The sequence below is a fragment of the Setaria italica genome, chromosome VI (genome assembly GCF_000263155.2).
Source record: "Setaria italica strain Yugu1 chromosome VI, Setaria_italica_v2.0, whole genome shotgun sequence".
NCBI lineage: Eukaryota > Viridiplantae > Streptophyta > Magnoliopsida > Poales > Poaceae > Setaria > Setaria italica.
The window spans coordinates 1,299,565-1,319,550 of NC_028455.1; the positions used below are offsets into that span (position 1 = coordinate 1,299,565).

Sequence of the window (19,986 nt, forward strand, 5' to 3'; positions counted from 1 at the left end):
TTTCCGGATGTTTCACTTGAAGGCTCAGTCCATCAGGACTAGGACTTCGAGCATTGTCTCTACCATTCTGACAGTGGGCACGCTTGGGATGCGCATCATCGTGCTCCTCATCGGAGCGGTCGCGCTCCGCATCGGCTGCTCTCGCCGCCATATGATCGGCATCAGCTTTGTGCCGCACCAGGCATCGCGCGTGAACGACCCTGCGCGCATCACAGTTTGGGCCGACGCACTCTTGTACAGGCTGACGCTGTGGTGCCAGTGCTGGTGCAGGAGCTGGCTGAGGTGCTGCAGTGGTGCCACGCACAGCGCGATGTGGCGGCAGAGGAGAATGAACCGAAGGATTTGGCTGGTGACCACCTATCACCCCAGTGGGGCATGGGACTGCGTGTCGCTGACGTGAGGCGGAGCTCTCCGCCTATTGTACAATAGTAGTTTCCACTAGCGCCTAGAGGTTTCGGTGGATGGCCTGCTCCTCGGGGTTAGCTGGCTCTGGAAGGCTACGCAGAAGCATCACAGCAGCAACGATGTTTTGCCCAGCCTGAGTGAACTGCGGGGGATCATCTCCCTCAGCCACAATGTTCCGCTGGACCTGGCGCGCGCGGCCCCGAGCCCCACTTTCTGGATTGTGCACGTGAGGCGTGGAGTGGGGTGCCGGTTGCGCTGGCGACAGTGGTGGCTGCGCATCTGGACGTTGTCAGAGCGCGTCGCCGTGGGCCTGGGCCCGTGCCAGCGCTTCCGCGCGGTGGTCCGGCGGGGTGTGAGTCTTGGCGGATCCTGCCGCTTCGGGGGCCAGTTCCGGGACATCCGCCATGGCGCACTCTCAGGACGGAGGAGGATCGAGCGCCATCGCGTCGCCATCCGTGGAGCCATTGCTCTCAAGCATCTCATCACAGAGGAGCTCGACAAACGAGATGGGGCGTAGTCTGCCATGCCCATGTACTCACACGGGGGAATATATGGTGCCATGATACCTCGGAGGCCCCACACGTATACGTCCGTTGGGCATGATAGGCCGAAGGGAAAAAAATCCTTGCAGGGAGTATGGTAGGGACAACGAGGGCCCTCCATTGAGCTGGCTGAAGGGGCCTTCAAGTGAATACATCATGGTATCCACATCGTTGGTCTTGGGGCTGGCGCCCAACATGGACTCGATGCGGAGTGCAAGGGCTTCCACATCGAGGCTATCGGATGGCTCGCAGATGGTGATGCGGGCCACCTTTTCTGGTGATGTTGGGAGGCTTGCCTCCTTGCGGAGGTGAAGCGTACCAAACTGGTCAGCAATGAAATCCAAGCTTCCAAAGTGGAGGGCCTGGAGCGGTGCGAACACTCAATGAAATATATGGTCGACAATAAAATATATGTAGTTTTGCTGCGCGTTATATCAGATATGGCCTAGCACTCAATGACATAGGATCTATATTGGTTCGGGCAACGTGCCCTACGTCAAGTTAGAGGGTCAGTTGGTGACTTTATTCCTCAGGCCAGCTGCTTGGAGTTTGCAGTGGGGGTACAAACGAGAGGAGGAAGAAGAGGGGGGGGGGTGCTTGAGTCCTTGGAGAGGTGGAGCCCCAGCGTGAGCTTGGTGTTGTGAGTGTGGTGCGTTACAAGTGTGGGAGCTGCGCAACAGGTGCTGCCCAGAGGCATTCTTCGGCCGACTGCCTGGTGTTGTTCGACCAGGTAGCCTCTATCGTATGCCTTCTGGAGTCAGATGGCAATGTATCCTATAGCCTGTTGTTTGTATGTGGCGCCTTTTTTTAGAGGGAATGGGTACATGCCCTTTTATAGTCCAAGGGGGCATCCCTTACAGGTCGGGGGGGGGGGAAGCAGAGAGTTGGTATACGGGCGTTGCCTAGTCTTGTCGAATATTTTATCCGACGGACATGGTATGGTTTCCATCCTCAGTCCCTGTTCTTCTTGTCAGGTCATCATACCGCTATGACGGGTCATGACGCCGTAACGTTAGGTACGACGCCTGTAGAGGGTAGGTTTACGGCACCACTGTGCGGGCACGCGCGTGGCATGACATGGTATGATTCAGCGTACAACCCGCTGACCCAGGTGTTGCGTCGCTGTCCGCCCCACCTGCTCCCAGGGCCTACTTGGGGTGGCAGTCCCTGGTCGGGGGTCAACGTTGTGTTACGGAGAAGGCCTGGATGGAGGACCATGTTGGGAATGTTGGCTAGGGGTCCCTTGCCGTGAGAAGTTGGTCGGGAACCCCCGGTCGGGCTTGGACCATGGTCCCACTAGAGGTGGGGCCCATCCTGTTGGTCGGCAAGTGGACGCTTAGGTCGGGAGACCTGGTCGGTGGCTGGGCCGTGACCCTGGCCTTGCTATGCTCAGCCGGGTTGCCCTTTGTTGTACCCCACCATTCGGATGGGCGGAGTGCTACGGGAAACGATCGCGTTGGGGACCCTGGGTCTGTGGACCCGTCATAAATCATCTTGGATATGGGGCTCGGTGGATTTTTGGGGTATTTTTAGTCTAGAGAGTGTGTGATAAAAATTGAAAGGCGAGGGGATGAAGGAATCCCCCAGACCGATCGACATGGGCCTTCCTTTTGGCCCATCGTGTCCTGCTTTGTCTCCAAGTCTCTCACCGCTGGAGGTTGAGCTCCTTGCAGAGCAGGGCCTCGACATCGCAGTGCAGGTGAAGTGCCCATGGCAAGAGAGCGCAGCTCTCCAAATCCTGGAAATCACGTTCGAGGTTGAACGAGGTGGGGACGATGATCGTCTCTTCTTCCGGCTTGGTGTTGGGGTCTCCAATCACCATTGGCATAGGTCCCCCATGGAGTGGTTGTGGTGGTGGCGGTGGAGGTAGGGGAGGCGGAGGTGGTGGCAGCGGTGGTGAGGTCGTAGTAGGAGGAGCTTTGCATCGGTAGTGAGGCGCCTGACAGTCGCGCTCCCGGTGCCGTGAGCGGTGGCGGCGAAAGCAACGGAATGGCTCCTACTGGAAGCGACCCGATGGTCCCAGCTCTAGCACCTGAAGCAGCACCCTGCAGTAATGCGTTGGAAATTCCTAAGGGCCTCGATGGTTGACCGGCTTGAATGTAGGGGAGCTCCCCTGTGGCGGTACGCAGAGTTATCCCATCTGTCATCCCATTGACGTGGGCTGGCTGGCGTGTCGCTGCTGCGGTTCCTTCTCCTTGAGACATACGTCCACCCTGGCTCCACAGTAGGGGGCACACCATACTTGGCAGCCGTTGCAGTCGTCATCCTTGCGAGGTTGGGGGAGTGAATGTGCCTTCACGATGGGGAGCAGCGTGGAGGATTGAATGCATCTTTGTGGTCACCCCGAGGTGGTTGGTGGCTGGTAGTTGATGCGCCATGCCGGACGACCTCTGCGTACACTTGTAGAGAAACGAGCATTAGTCCCGGTTGGAAAACCTCATAGATCTTGGTTTTCCCAACTGGGACTAATCATTTTGGACTAAAGGTGCTGGCCTTTAGGCCCCCCTACACGTGCACGTTGCAAGTCACAAGTTACGCAATTTTTCATGCAAAATATGCGCGTGCGCGGTGCATAGGATTCAAACCCATGACCTCAACCCTCGCACGTAGTTTCCTTACCATCTCACCTACACAACGCATCTGACTGAGCAGGGAATGCAATCCTTTTGTAGTAACTCGTAGCTTTAGTCCGGTTTTGTAACACCAACCAAAAACAACTGAGATTTTTGTTGAGAACGGAAGCTCATTTTTCTACTAGTGGTAGGTGGGGATTGGATCCGGCGTCTCCGGGATGCAGTCCACCTCATCCAGACGTGGGTGGCCTCAGTGGGGTGGTGACAGCAGCGTGTTGAAGAAGAAGCTCTCCCATGAGCTGCAGGATGGTGACGGGCACGAGGACGCTGTGGAGGGATGGATCCGTGGTGGGGCTGGCTGATTTAGTGGGGCTTGGCACGGGTGGCGGTCGACGCGGCCGGATCTAGCCACGCCAGCCGGTGGCGGGGCGACGACACGGGGGTGGGGAACTGGTCGGGGGGCATGTTGGCTACGACCCTAAACCCTGTCACGTCCGGAGGAAGGAAAAAATGGACGCCAAGACAAATGCCATATGATTATTTTAAGATGTTTAGATTAAGAGTCTCCTTCCTAATTCGTCCTGGGCCCCTAGATTAAGAGCCTCCTTCCTAATTCGTCCTCCCCCCTAAAATCTTAGGACCGACCCTGTGGGCGGGCACGGGGTCAACCCCAAGCTGCCTCTCGGGAGACGACGCGTGACTAAAGGGCATACTTGCGGGACTAAAGCGCCAGACTTGACTTATACAGTCACCACAGAGTTGTGTTATGTCCGTTTTCGGCTAATCCCCAACCCCAACTGAAACACTAAGTATTTTGATTTTTTGCCTGCAAATAAAGCAAAGTTCAAACATGAATTTGCAATACTTATGCATTGAACGAAGACGAGCTACTTCCCATCAATGGCAAGTGCACCCTGGCTTTAACAAATACTCCATTCGTTCCAAATTGTAAGTCGTTTTAGCTTTTTTAGTCATAGATATTATTATGCGATGCATAATAATATCTATGAATATAGAAAAGTCAAAACGACTTGCAATTTGGAACGGAGAGAGTAATAGGAATTTGGACCTATTCGGCAAGCAAAGATGATTACGATTGACCCCTTGTTTACTTCACCCCCAACTCCCAACTTTGACACTATGCAAAAAGAAGATTCCCCATCACATCAAACTTGCGGTACATGCATAGAGTACTAAATGTAGACGAAATTAAAAACTAAATGCACAGTTTTGTTGTACTTCGCGAGACGAATCTTTTGAGCCTAATTAGTCAATATTTGGATAATAATTCACAAATACAAACGAAACGCTACAGTGTGTTACAGTGCTGTAATAGTAATTTAGCACCTCCCAATTTTGCGAACTAAACAAGGCCTGAATGGAGTGGTTACAATTGACAAACAACTCTGTTGCCACGAGGTCTAAGTTTTCAGTGTTGGTTTCCAAAAAACAAAAACTTGATCTATCTTCTTGTGATCCACCCTGTGTGCAGCTTGTGGCCCCGTTGGAACGCCTTGAGCCCTTGACTAGCTCAAATCTGGTCGCGTCATCGCGTGGCGGCCACCCTGTGTCTGCAGCGTGTGCGCATGCATTGACCGACTTCGGTCTTTAATTGGACACCCTGTCTCTCGACTTGAGTCTCATCGGCGGCTCCACACCATAGACCCCTCAGGCCACGCCGCGTCATCATCTCATCAACTTGACCAACTTCAACGTCGTCACGTGGCCACCCTGTGTGTGCAGCTTGTGGGCACTGCATTGACCGACTTCAGTCTTGGCCAACCTGGAGTTGTACAGAAATAATTAAACCAGACAGTGGGACTTGTCCCCCCGGGCTTTGTTTTCTTGTGATCCATAGGGCCACGAGAACTTGGACTGATGACTGGTACCAGTTCCAGGCCTTGTTTAGTTGGGGAATTTGGAAGGTGCCAAATTACTGTTACAGCACTGTAGCACACTGTAGCGTTTCGTTTGTATTTGTGAATTATTGTCCAAATATTGACTAATTAGGCTCAAAAGATTCGTCTCGCAAAGTACAACAAAACTGTGCAATTAGTTTTTAATTTCATCTACATTTAGTACTCCATGCATGTACCGCAAGTTTGATGTGATGGGGAATCTTCTTTTTGCATAGTGTCAAAGTTGGGAGTTGGGAGTAACTAAACATGGCCCCAATCGTTGAAGAAGACTGTTCTCATTTTCTAGTGCAAAACAAGACCGCGAACCGAATTTTTATTTCTGAGAATCCGACTTACTATACCCCGTCACTGAATCAGTAGCTATCACGTACATAACTCAGTTCAGCATAATATTATTTTCGTACAACAAAATCAGAGTACAATAGTAGATATTTACATCCGAATTAGCTCGAAATACGAATGTTGTACATGCCCCTTGGGCTAAACGACAAGCAAAACTCATACGCAGTGGTAGCTAGGGCTTCTAGTCTTTATCTCTGAATCTTCACTACCATCCCATAGGCATCCTTGAGCGTAGCAATGCAACCCTTCTTTCATGAGTTCTTCGTGATCGGACCTTCTCTCCTAATCCGTACATGCACACTCACGAACTGTCCCCAAGGAATGGGACATATGCAACCTTCATGTGGCCGAATACCAGTGTTCAAAAGTAATCAAGAAATAGGCTCGGGTTTCCTAAGCAGTAGCAAGCATATAGAATAAACTTCCACATCCTTCATCCCAATCTCTCCACAAATCGGGTACACCTGCCTTGACAAGATCCCTTTCACCAACACCCTATCTCAAAACTAGGGTTGAGGCGAAGACTCCCTCTCTTCGCCTCTCAACAACTACAGCCGGATCCTAAAGGAAGAAGGGAGCAACTTCTCTTCTCCCCGACTGCAATTGCGGCTCACCACACTCACATGTAGCTAATGGGGGGGTAGAGATATCCAAAAACAATGGAGAGTCATGATGTCACAGGGTTGTCCATGATCGAGGATGCGGCTATACGTACAGTTTTAACTCTGTAAAGTATGTACACCTGGACCCATCTTGGAGTGAGACAACCGGTGATCAGCCGACTGAACATCACTCTACCGAGCGAAGAACTTGGGAGTCATGATACCCTCCTGCATCCGGGCTCGGATGCGATCCTCCATAGAGGACCACCCCGGAACTGTGAAGCACTTCCACCGAGGCCAATCGGGGGTAAAAGGTTAGCACCACTCCCCCTACACTGATACTCTATCCTACAGTAGGTATGGTACCGCACTTGCCAGTCTCGACGTGGGCCTAAACCCATAATTTGGCGAGTGGCGTGCACGTTTAACATATTCCTGTGAAGCATGGCGACCCACTAGGTTTCAGACCGTGGCGAGCTCCTCACTCCCAAAAACATCTCCACAACGTGGTTCACATCTGCACCCATAACAAACTCCTATGCTCCTTAACTGTGTACTCGCAACAAGTACCAAACAGGGAACGTCCGAGAATGGACCCCCAAGCCCCAATCCGAAGATTGGGTTATGTAAAGCTCACCCAAATAAGAACAAGGACTAGTCTATAGTGTGCTTCATCATTTTAGAAAAATTATGAAATTAGTTTCATAATTTTTGGAGTTAAGATGAATTAGTTATGAATTTTTGAAGTTTAAATTAATTTCTGGATTTTTAAATAATTTGCGAAAATGAGAAAAATCACAGGGGTGACACATGGCAGCACCAGAGTGCGTCACGCATCTTGCTGACATCATCAGTGGGCCTAGATGATGTCAGCGTTGCCTCAGTCAAAGAGCCAACGGTCAGCGGTCTAAGTCAACGATTAACGGGTCCACGGGCGTGCTGATGTGGCACATTGGTAGCTATAGGGTAGCTATAGGTTAGCTTTAGGCCAGCTATAGGCTAGCTGTTATCATTAGGTGGCGCCTACGTGTTAGCTATGTGGCTACTATGCCAGCTACCACGCAAGGGCTGTAAGAGGGGATGGCTATAAGGTGGCTGTTAGGTTGCGTGGCGGTCCATGTGTCACTGACACAAGGCTGACATCATGTTTGGGTGGACACGGTTCATGGTAGGGTGGGTCTATGGTTCACGTGGGCTTGGTCCATGGGATCAAGTGTGGCGCAGTCCTGATCCGGTGTGGATAAGGATGGTGTGGTCAGGTCGTGTGTCCTACATGCAGGCGCAGCCACTAAGGGGCATACTAGGACACGATCAGGACAAGGGATAGGCGTATCCCACTCGGACTAGTCAAGTATGTATATGGAAAAGTGCTCGGGCCTTACCAAGTAGAACTCTGTAGTAGTACTCGACTAGGACCTAGACTTGTAACCCTGCCCTTGCTGTCGAGGAGTAGTGTGGTGAAGCTGTTCAGGGAGCAGCTTGCTTGAGTGCACTTCTTCCTTCTCAGTGCTTTTGTTCCTGATCTAGCACAATTCACCTATCATTAACACCCCTTCCCCCCACCAGTACTCGGAGCAGAACGACAAGTACACATCGTGTACTTGAGTCTGGTCTAGGGACATTGGGAAGGGAGAGGAGAATCCGTGCCACCCCTCCATCTTCAACCAGGCAGTTGGATAAAGACCGTGAAGTTCATCATCCTTCACTCGCAAGCTCTAGTGTCGACACCGCCAAGATGTCTCGGTTTGCTCGAAGGAAACTGATGAGCGTGGTTTTCTATTTAGCATCCAGCCTTGTGCCTATCAGGGCTATCTTGGAGGAATCACTTGTTTCAAGATCGATGGCTTTGAAGTCCACGTCACTTGCCGGCTTGACCTTGGTTGCCCCCGACTTGTTGTCTGGAATTTCGAGTTCTGTCGGAGAGAGTTTCTTTGAAGCGGTGAAGACTTGTTGTATCGAACTGGGTACTTAAGAAATTGCAGCCAGCTCAACAGCTTCTGTGTCGCATTCGTAGGATCTTCGAAGGTCTCCTCAGAGGGAGTGTACTCCTTTGGGTCCTGACATCTTCAGTAACAGGTAGACGTAATGCGGAATGGCCATAAATTTGGCTAACGTAGGTCTTCCAAGAATGGCATGATAAGAGGTTTTGAAATCTACCACCTCAAAGCAGATGTACTCAGTTCGGTATTATTCCTTTGTCCCGAAGGTAACATGCAAGACCACTTGTCCGAGAGGTATGGCTGCGTTGCCTAGTATGATACCATAGAAAGAAGAATTTGTTGGGGTGAGCATCTCTGTGATGTCCAGGCCCATTTTCTTTGAAGTTTTGGTGAACAGGACGTTCAGACCGCTGCCGCCATCGATGAGTACTTTTGTAAGCCTTGAACCGGCGACGACTGGATTCAGAACAAGGGGGAATTGTCCAGGTTTTGAGAAACTTGTCCATTGATCTTTCCTTGAGAAAGTAATCTGCACTTCCGACCATTTGAGAGGTGTGGGGTTGGCAGGCTCAATAGACATGATCTCCCGTAATGTTAATTTATGGGATCGCTTTGAAGCGTTGCCCAGGATCCCGCCAAAGATGAAGTTGATGGTTTTGGATGGTGTCTAAAACTTGTCTTCTCCATCTTCGTCCTCGTTTACTTTGGTCTTCCCTTTGTCATTATTACTCGAGGATTCCGGTAGATTCTTCATTGTGCTTCATAAGCCAAAGCAGTCAATGGCAGTGTGTTTGCTGTTTGGGTGCCATGGGCATTACGTCTTCAAGAGCTCATTAAAGTTGGGCCTTTCGAAGTTCTTTCCATCTTTCTTGGATGAGTGAGTCATCGCTGCGACTGTATTGTCTGGTTTACGCTTGCGGTTTTGGTTCCCTAAGTAGTTGTTTTGGTTATCGTTGTTGTGATTCTTGTCACAATCCTGACCATTACTTTGATTGTTGTTGTTGTCGCAACCACGGTTGCGGTTAGAGTCAAACCTTTCATGCTCTTTGTCTTCCTCATCTACCCATGACTGAGCCATGATCTTGAGTTCTTTGACATCCGTGGGGTGACGCCTACCGAAGTCTTGGAACATGCGATGATCATATAGTTCGTTCTGGAAGCACTCTATCACTTTTGGCTCTGAGATGTCCACGATTGTGGTCAAAAAATTGGTGAAGGTAGCTTTGTAGGGTCTCATCCTGCTGTTGCTTGACTTGTGCTAAGTCGATCCTATTGCCTGGGCGTTGCATTGCCCCTACGTAGTTTCTGGTGAAGGCTTTCTTCAGAGCATGCTAGGAGTCAATCGTAATTAGGTTTTAAGGACTTGAGCCAGGTCATGGCGTGTTCTCCATGCATACATAAAAGTAGCTGACCTTTGTATCGTCATTGCCCCCTGCAGCTTGAACTGTTAATGATAACAGCGGAGCCACTGAACTGGATCTTGTTTGCCGTCGTATTTGGAGATACCCAGAGGTTTGAATTTCTCTGGTAAGGTAGTGTTTCTGATCTGCCTTGTGAAGGTAGGGAAGTGGTCGTTGTCGTCCCCTCTGTAGTCTTCATCAACTTTGCATTCGCGGCGTATGTTGTTGATGATATTACCCGCATCACGATTGTTGTTTAGCCTGTCTCTGAGGTCAACAATGTTGTGTAGAGGTTCTGGGTTGGCTCTAAGGTTGCGTCCACCTCCCCTGGAGTCTGAGCGACTACCCTCAGGTATGTCTCTATTTTGTCTTGGACTTGCGAGTACTTCTCGATTTTGCCTTGGGCCTTCGAGTAGTACTCGATTTTGTCTAGGCACCTCAATCTCACCTCAGTGTTGTCTGGCGTCCTCGTGGGGTTGAGCTGATCGACTTGCATGGCCTCTGCTGCTCCCATGTTGGCTTCTCCCCGATAGGGCGCGAGATACTGAAGGAATTGGGCTCTGCTTATCGAGTAGTACATAGGCGTGTTCTGCCAATTGCCCCATCAAGTCACTGTACTTGTCTTGGGGCATGATGCAAGTGAGCATGTCGATGGAAGCAACGACGGTGAGTGGTGTGTTGTGTTGTCATCCTAGGACTGCTTCGAAAGCTCTTTCCAAGTTGGCAACTGGGAATTGGGCTTCGAGTAGTTGACGTCGATTTTCTCTTTGTGCGCTTCTCGCTCATCGTTGAACTCTCTGGCTATTGGTTTCATTCCCAGTGATGTTGGCAGATAATTCATCTTGCGAGACTTTAGCTGCGTGACGTAGGTGTTGTTGGGGAGTTCTTTCTAGCTGGTGCTAATCACCCTCTGTTCCGTCCACAATGATAGTGAAGAGTTCTCTGTCAGGTGAGTAGCTGCCAGAGCTGGACATAATGACTTTTGTAGAACCACCTTCTTCATAAATTGGTGACAATGGCGTTCCCTCTTGATATGGTAGGATCTCTAGGTGGGCGATGAGGCGTGATTCATCATCTTGGTCAAGGAAAGATGGCTTCATGCCTGGCCAGTAGACGAATTTGCCTTGGGGTGTTGAAGTGATGACTAGGTCTTGTTGAGGGCCTGATAAAGGAGTCTCCTCGATGGAATCCAAGTTGATGTCGAGGTCGTGGTCCTCAATCACTTCCGATCTGGATTGTAGTTTGGATAAAGCTGCTTGATGGACCAGGGCCGTGTTTTGGAGTCCGAACGGGAATTGACTTGGAGTTCAAAATAGTTCGCATGATGGCTGCGTTGCCTACTCATGGGGTCCATCCGAGTGTGGGTGGAGTTCGAGTTGGACTCAATCCTGGAGTTGGATAGAATGAAAATTTTGTTGAATCTCTTGACAAAATCCTCCATAGCTTGTTGACGCAGGACGATGTCGAGTTGCTTCTTCTTCAAAGCCTCCACAATATAGCGGTGGAAGTTTCCGGCACCGTCAGCGATGCAGATCCAGGAGCCAAAAACGAACGTTGTGCCAGCTTCGAGCACGACCGCGGGCTTGATGATGACTTGAGCCATCAAACTCGCGTGGCGAATTTTGGCGACTTCCTCTATCTGGCGTGCCAGCTGTCGGTGTTTTAACCGGCAACCTACCAAGGGAGTACTCGAGGTAGAGTTTTGGTTGGTGGGTGTCGCCAAAATTAGGAGCTCGATGGTGACGCAGAAACACGATTTAGACAGGTTCGGACTGCTAGATCGCATAATACCTTACGTCTTGTGTGTTGTATGTTCGTATTGAGTTGAACTTGTTTGGAGGAGGTCCTTGCCCACCCTTATATGGCTGGGGAGCAGGGTTACAGGGTAGTTGCTTTACAGGAGTACTAGTCGGATTCGACTGTAGAGTCCTACTCTAACTGGGTAGAGTAGTTTTCTTATCTTTGATTAGTCCCTTGGAGTCCACGTAGACTACGTCACCCTATACCGTAGTCTGCGTGTCCTGGTAGGTTTCGGCGTACTCCTCCGTATGTGGATCTGTACATGCCTTCTTGTAGGCCCAGGGATATATGCCCGACAACCACTGCCCCTCCAAATCTCCCCCTCCGGTCGGCATCCAAGGTTGAACAAACCTGACATGTGAACCCCACAGAAAGGTTGTAGTGGACGATTACTCCTTCGTAGTACTGACTTGTTCGTCAATACCTGCACGCACGTGGTACAGAAAGGGCAGTTTCTGGTACAATAAAGTACACTTCTCCGACGTCCACAATAAGTTTTCATCGTCTTCGGATGCAACATGCTGGGCATAATCCTCGACCCCAACCCCAACGGCACGCGGTACAAGAGCGCGTGTGCGTCTCGACGTCCGGCAAGCTGTCGGAGTTGGCTCCTGCTCTGGCACGGGCTTCTGCCAGACGGCGAGCGATAACCCAAGGCCAAGGGGATGGAACCCTGCAAATTCGCCTGCCAGGCTAAACTTTCACAATGTCACATCGGATGTTCGGATGCTAATTAGGAGAACTAAATATGAGCTAATTATAAAACTAATTGCAGAACCCTGTGCTAATTCGCGAGATGAATCTATTAAGCCTAATTAATCCATCATTAGCAAATGGTTACGGTAGCACCACATTGTCAAATCATGGACTAATTAGGCTTAATAGATTCGTCTCGCAAATTACACTCCATCTGTGCAATTAGTTTTGTAATTAACCTATGTTTAATACTCCTAATTAGCATCCAAACATCCGATGTGATGGATGTTAAACTTTAACACCCTGGAGCCAAACAGGCCCTAAGTTGGGACTGGCAATCTGGCATTCTGCTGACTTAGGCCATGTTTAGTTACCCCAAATTTCCAACTTTGGTACTATGCAAAAAGAAGATTCCCCATCACATCAAACTTGCGGTACATGTATGGAATACTAAATGTTGACGAAATCAAAAACTAATTGCACAGTTTTGTTGTACTTTGCGAGACGAATCTTTTGAGCCTAATTAGTCAATATTTAGACAATAATTCACAAATACAAACGAAATGCTACAGTTGCGCATTTATGACAAAATGCCAATTTTACCGGCCTTACTGGTCAGAGTCAAGTAATTAGTAAAAAATAGCAGGCGTGACGAATCCAACCTCCCATTCGGAAGTGCCCGCTGCGCTGCGGTGCAGGCAGGAGCTCGCAGCTGACTGACCCGGCGCGGTTTGGTTCCAAGAGGCACTGGCCACTGGACACCGGGACCAGCCCCATTGTTTGGGGCGAAGACCTGGGCAGCTGACTATCACTGTTACACAAGGTCGCGTCGCTTGCAGACGTATGAATTTGTGATGCGCTCCTCGGCCCCTGCAGGGCTTTCGTCGCGTCAACCGGTTGTCGTCACAAGGTTCCGGACTTGTGACAATATGACCAGATGGGCATTTTGTTCTACGAGAGGAAGTTTCGTTTTTCCAAGAGAAAACAGCGTTAGAAATGCACCACACGCTGTCGCCTCGCATGGCGAGCCGTGACTGTTTCCAAGTTCCAGCACTGTCACCCTCAGAGCAAAGAAGATTTCAATTTTGTCATTTCAAACTTAATTTGCAACTTGCAGTGGCTTGTGTGGTGGGAATAATAATTCTTGATATAGGTTACCTTTACCACTCCAAGATGGATTATTCAGCTGAAGCAAGAGTCCGGGCGTCCGGCAAAAGGCAGAAAACATTCCCAAGATCGTTTGAATCGTGACTTCTTTCAGAACTCAGGCAAAAATTAGAATAATTTTATACCATTTCTCCACTTCTCATGGAATCCTGTGTGTGGCAGCGCGCGCGCGCGAGAGAGATGGGCGGCTGGCTTGTGTTTAGGTCATGACAAAATGAGAGAGGCTAAAATTATGTCTTCCTTTTATCTGAAAAATGAGAAGCTAAGTTTTTGCATTAGTAGTTATCCTTCTCAACATTTTTATCCACCGAAAAAGATTAATTTCAAAGTCTAACTATGCCATTTTCTAGTTGATGATGCGTTCTCGCTGGTGGGTACTTGAGGCCGGAATAAATTGCAGGCACTGTCTGCCACGACTTTGTCTTCTGCGTGCTGTGCACTGTGTATTGACTCGTTCCCGACGACCCGTACCGTGACGCGGATGTGCACTTCCTATATACTCCAACACACATAGGGTTGTCTGCTCTTGTTAGAACAAATAACCGAAACAATCTCCAAAGGTTCAGTCAATCAGTTCTCTTGGCGACTCTCGGCGTTCCGGGGAAGATAGGCTCAAAAACCTCTCCTCAAAGCTAAGGTACATATACTAATTCGATGAAAGCGCTGTACTCCCTTGCTGTTTCATGCTGATTCTTCTACTAAGTTTATCCTCATCAACTGTTTAGTTATCAGCCCTCTTCCCTTTTAGTTCTTTTATCTGCATGTGAAGGTTGATTTTAGATTCTTTTAGATGCTACGCCAATGAGATGAACGCTCATATATTCCCAGTGCAAGACACTAAACCGGCTTTAAATTACCATGACTGCTTTGCAAAACCATGCTTTACTAGCATTTCCTTGAGCAAGTCAAACCAATCCGGCCACCAGGAACTCGTTACATGCTGATTATGCATGAGAGATATTTCACGGTTTTTTAATTAGCGAGAAATTTGTTGGAATTGTCTTGTCCTTACCTAACATTATATTCCTCTGACCATGGAACCTAATATTCTTCGACATGAAGATATTATTTGGGGTTCCATAACCCATAAGTACCTTTTCAGCTATCTTTTTGTTTCTTTTCACGGAGTATAGGGGTGGTAATGGATCATGACTTTCATACTTTCTTCACAATCCAACTTAGCCATATCTATTTTTAGTTCAAAATCATATAATTTTATAGTCCGGCCCTTATTGAGCCCGATCCTTAAATTTGCTAGACTAAATTAGACGGTCTTTTACCACCCCAAAGCATATGTGAAGATTTTTTATCAATAATTTTTAAGCGTGCATAATGAGATTTTTCTTTTAGTGTAGAAGTACACAAAGCAGAACTTATTAGGTATACAATGCGCCCACTGATTTATCTTACCTTCGCAACATCATGGTTTCTACTTTCTAGTTATCCAGCCAAGTAGTATGGAAGTGCGCTTTCTGCAACTTGGCCTTGGTCTTCTACTTCTGTTGGCAGCAAAGCACGACCCCAGTCTTGCGGTTCCTAGCTCTCAATGCCTGGCGCAGTGTGGCGGTGTTGAGATTCCGTACCCGTTCGGCATCGGTGACAATTGCTCATTGTCAAGCGGCTTCAACCTCAGCTGCCAGATCCACGATGGCGTCTACAAGGCATTGCTCAGTGGCATGGAGGTGCTCAACATTTCCTTGGCTCAAGGCACGATCAGGGTGCTCAACCCCATCTCGACATACTGCTATAACCTCTCCTCCGGTCAGATGGAGGATAATCATTGGTTATTAGAAACAGGAGGTAGCCCGTACCGATTCTCAGACATCCACAACAAGTTTACCGTCATTGGCTGCAACACCATCGCCTATATCTACGACAACACCGGCATCGGTTACCAAAGTGGGTGTGTCTCAACTTGCAAGAATCTGTCAGACCTAGTGGACGGATCCTGCTCCGGAATTGGCTGCTGCCAGACAGCCATACCTAGGAACATGAACTACTACAACGTCTATTTCAATTATGCTTTCAACACAAGCAAAGTTTGGAGGTTCAGCCGTTGCAGCTACGCCGTGCTGATGGAGGCGGAGGCGTTCAATTTCAGCACCAAGTACATCAGCACGACCACATTCAATGACACAAGAATTGGGCAAGCGCCAGTGGTGATGGACTGGGCGATAAGAAACGGGACAATGACATGTGAGGTCGCCAAACATAACATGACGGGCACTTATGCATGCCTCAGCACCAACAGCGGGTGCGTGGATTCAGCCAACGGGCTAGGGTACCTGTGCAACTGCTCCAAAGGGTACCAAGGCAACCCGTATCTTCAAGGTGGATGCCAAGGTAAGGAGTGTGCTAAGATAACAATATCTTTGAACAATATTCAATCTCTAATCTTGTATTAATTTATCGTTAAGTTCTTGGTTTTGCTCATCTTACTGCAGATGTTGATGAGTGTAGAAGCAGCCCATGCCCTTCAAGCGGTGTTTGCCACAACACGGAAGGAGGCTACCGGTGTTCTTGTCGAGCAGGAAGGAAGTTTAATGGGAAAAGAACTACATGCGACCTTGATACTGGCTTAATAATAGGTAGGACGCCGAGATCAGCTTGCTGGACCAATATATTTGAGAAATACCACATGGCAATATATATAAGAAGGAAATTAAAGCACGTTTTCTGACAGGTTTAGGCATCGGGCTAGGAGTCTCTAGTGGCATGCTTCTAGCATTTGGTAGTCCCTTCATAATTCGAAAAATCAAGGCGAGGAAGGTGAAGAAGATGAAAGAGAAATATTTCAGCCAAAATCATGGCTTACTATTGCAGCAATTGCTAACACATAAGGCAGACATTGGTGAAAGGATGATAATTACTTTAGAAGAGCTAGAGAAGGCCACAAATAATTTTGATAAAGCTCATGTGATTGGTGGTGGAGGGCATGGCATTGTATTTAAAGGAATTTTAGATCTGCATGTTGTGGCAATTAAGAAGTCTAAGATAGTGGTACAAAGAGAAATCGATGAATTCATAAATGAAGTTGCAGTTCTTTCACAAGTAAACCACAGAAATGTGGTGAAGCTCTTAGGATGCTGCCTTGAGACAGAAGTCCCATTACTAGTTTATGAGTTCATTTCAAATGGAACCCTTTATCATCATCTTCATGTTGAAGGACCTATATCACTACCATGGGATGATCGAATGAGGATTGCGATGGAAGTTGCCAGAGCACTATCCTATTTACATTCAGCTACTTCAATGCCAATATTTCATAGAGATATTAAGTCTTCCAACATACTACTTGATGAAAGTTTAGTTGCAAAAGTATCCGACTTTGGAGCTTCTCGATATATACCATTTGACAATACAGGAATCACTACAGCAGTTCAAGGAACAATCGGTTACCTTGATCCAGAATACTATTATAGTGGCCGACTAACTGATAAGAGTGATGTCTTCAGTTTTGGTGTACTTCTTGTAGAACTACTCACAAGAAAGAAACCATTTGGCTATCAGACCGATGATGGGGATGGTCTTGTTTCACATTTTGTCTCACTACTCAAGGAAGGCAAACTGGTTGGCCTCATAGACCCTCAAATCATGGAGGATGAAGTTGCAGTAGTTTATGAAGTAGCAATACTAGCGGCAATGTGTACTAAATTGAGGAGAGAAGACCGACCTACAATGAGAGAAGCTGAGATGAGACTTGAAAACATACTAGTTAAGAAGAAGCAGATTCCATATACTACGGCACCAAGGGAATATAATGAGCATAATACTCTGGTTCACTGCATGTCAATTGAAAGGGTTAACAAGGAAGCAAGCAGACAATACACAATGGAAGACGAAATAGTTTTGTCAGCAAACTACCCCCGATGAACTTATGCAGTCATGAACAATGGTGAGCTTACATGATTTTGCTCTCAATTGTCCTGAAAATATTTTGGCATAGCTCTTTCCATGAATATTCTACAGAAAGTAGTGATGTGCTTAATGTTTGCTAATCGAACATCACATGGTATTATTTTTTTTCCCAGCCTGCTGTAAGCCTGGAAGGACCAAGGAGTAAAAAGCAGAGTGATGTACGTTTCTGTATTCTTGAGTTGAGACAATGCAGCTGAATTGTTTTCATTAGCCTGCTTGCTCATGCAATGACATGTGGCAGTGCGAGTGCAGTGTGGTATAATTTTTTTTTTGAAACGACAGTGTGGTATAATTTGGACACTGAATGTAGGCTTTGACGAACACAATCTGCAACTAGTAAATGAAATGCAGCTTGGCTGGACGATGTGCACCATCTTTCTCAGAATTGAAAGTATAAGCCCCTTTGGTAGGGCTTCTCAACTAGCTTCACCACCGGCTTGAGAAGCCCTACCAAATGGTGATGAACAAAACGGCTTCATACCTGAAGTCCCGAAAATCTCGCTGAGAGGAGCCAGGAGAGGGAGGAGAAGTCAAAAAAGGGGCTCCCTGCAGCTTCGTCCCATTCGTGGGGCCAAAATTCCCATCTTGGCCATGGGCGCACGGGGTCGGAGAATGGCACGGGTGCGAGCACAGGGAGGCCGGAGGACGTCGTCGGTGGCGGCGCTGGTGCGGGGGCGGAGGACGGCCGGTGGCGGCGGGCGCGAGGCGGAGGTGGCCGGCGGCGCGTGCTGGAGCGTAGGGTGAGCAGATAAGGCAAGCGGTGAAAAATAAGGATGCAAGCGTAGGGGGTGGCGTTGCGTGAAGAAAGAGAGATAAAGAAATGAAGGAAAGAGAAAAAAAGGAACGGAGAAAAAAGAAAAAGAAAAAAAAGAGTATTATCAACATTTTATATTTTTATCCATATTACACATCTAGGAGAAGCCGTTTTGCCAAACGTTTTTGGATCCGGACAAGCTGAAGCTAAAAAATACTACTTCATCGAAGAAGCCACAGCCACAACTATTTTAGCCACAGCCGCAACCATGCTAAATAAACCCTAAATTTGGAATGATGATGCTGGATGAATTCAAGCAGCAAATTAGCAAAGGATCATCCACCAAGACAAACCCAACATTTAAATGAAGAAATTTAAAATCAAAGTGGAGGAAGACCGAGAGGATGAATATGCCATGGAACCTTGCTGTTCGAGAGGGTTCTAAAAGAATGGCTACCGTTTGCAGTACCCCGTTCTTCTACCCCTCTCGCAAAAGCTACTTCGTTACAATTGAAGAAACAACACAACACCTCAAAGAAAAAACATCACTGGTAAACGAACTCCGGGTACCATTGTTAGTTGGAGCCACCGCCATAAACGAAACATCACCCCTGCATTACCATCCTCCCCATCCCACACCGCCGGCGCCGGCGCAGCGTAGACTCAACTAATCCACTGAGGCATTCGCTTGCTGTTGCAGCTAGCTGCAGCCCGAGGATGCCGCTTGGTGGTAGCGAATCCCACCGGCGCGGTGCGCTTCTGCCGCCCCCGGGGTGGAATTGAGTTGAGAGAGAATCCCAGAGAGCGGCGAAGGGGATGTTTCCGCCCCGGGGCGGCGAGTCTGCAGCGGCCGACGGCTTCCCGCCGGCTTGGATGGGAAGCGTAGCGTGCGCGCCGTGTGGTATGGGCTCGGTTGGCCCGGGTTGCACGTTGGGCTACTGCACAATGAGCAGCATGTGTTTAGGGCCCACAATGAGCCTCCCTGTTACCGACCCATGAAGCTCAACCATCATCTCTTATCATCTTTCAAACAAAAACTCCGCAGCATTTGCCCGCAAAGGAAAAAAAAAAGGAAAAAAGAACCCCACTCCGTAACATTTGAAACTGGAACGTGATGCTAACAACACCACCCGCAAAATAAAATCATGATGCTAACACCAGCTGCACCAACAAACTCTGTCAGCCAGCATCAACATACGAATTCACAGCAACGTCAATCAAAATGACTTGGAGCTGAGCATTACCTGCTATTCTGCACAAGACAGCAACCATCTTCCTACATCCTTCAATCAACACAGCTAAACAAAACTAAGATGCCGCTAGTGTACAGACTACTGAGCCAGCCAGGGGACTCCTAGCAACAACGGTGTACAGTGACAGGGAGTGTCAGCAACAAGCCCAGTCTTATTAGGCGGTACACCCCGGAACCTACAAGTTACTGCCTTCAGCGGGTGAATCCACATACAAAGCTACTTAAAACTACAGGGGGTTTTCCTAAACATGTACAATCTTACGGAGCCATTGTCATGTCAAACGCAATTAGACAGTTCTGAACCTGCGAATGGATACAAGGTAACCCGCATTATTACAACAGGAATGGCCTCAGGAAAATAGTAGAAACGTTGCAAGAGCGCTCAATAAAACAAGTGGGGAAAAGGTAGTCCATAGAACATTAGCCATCCACTCTCTATGATGAACAAGAAAAAGACAGGATGAACTTTGTTCCATTACAGAATTGGCTCTGAAAACATCTATATTTCTAGTATGACTGAATAAGTTTGTGAATAAGTGCGCACCAAAAGAGTCCTAAAAATCAGAAGCTGCTGGCGTCCTAAAACAAAACAGAGAAACTGCTGCCTTGTGTTTATTAAGGTCATCACAAAATGAGTGGCTAAATTATGCCATTCCTTTTATCTGAAAAAAATGAG

At 48.2% G+C, this 19,986-nt stretch overlaps 1 protein-coding gene across 1 annotated transcript; it reads left to right on the top strand.

Annotated features, from left to right (window-relative positions):
• The first annotated feature begins 13,890 nt into the window (after positions 1 to 13,890).
• On the top strand, positions 13,891 to 17,674 carry LOC101760448 (putative wall-associated receptor kinase-like 16). Its single transcript, XM_004972472.3, has 5 exons — positions 13,891 to 14,023; positions 14,827 to 15,729; positions 15,831 to 15,974; positions 16,070 to 17,281; positions 17,418 to 17,674. Exons 2-4 carry the CDS (start codon positions 14,844 to 14,846, stop codon positions 17,257 to 17,259), a joined length of 2,220 nt encoding a protein of 739 aa, XP_004972529.1. The 5' UTR covers positions 13,891 to 14,023; positions 14,827 to 14,843; the 3' UTR covers positions 17,260 to 17,281; positions 17,418 to 17,674.
• Positions 17,675 to 19,986: the final 2,312 nt, after the last annotated feature.

What these genes read in the sequence shown, in the direction of transcription:
- LOC101760448 (XM_004972472.3), top strand. Translation starts at nt 14,844, where the DNA reads ATGGAAGTGCGCTTTCTGCAACTTGGCCTTGGTCTTCTACTTCTGTTG. An exon ending in TCTTCAAGGTGGATGCCAAG is followed by an intron (nt 15,730 to 15,830) that starts GTAAGGAGTGTG and finishes ATCTTACTGCAG; the next exon opens with ATGTTGATGAGTGTAGAAGC. An exon ending in TGATACTGGCTTAATAATAG is followed by an intron (nt 15,975 to 16,069) that starts GTAGGACGCCGA and finishes GTTTTCTGACAG; the next exon opens with GTTTAGGCATCGGGCTAGGA.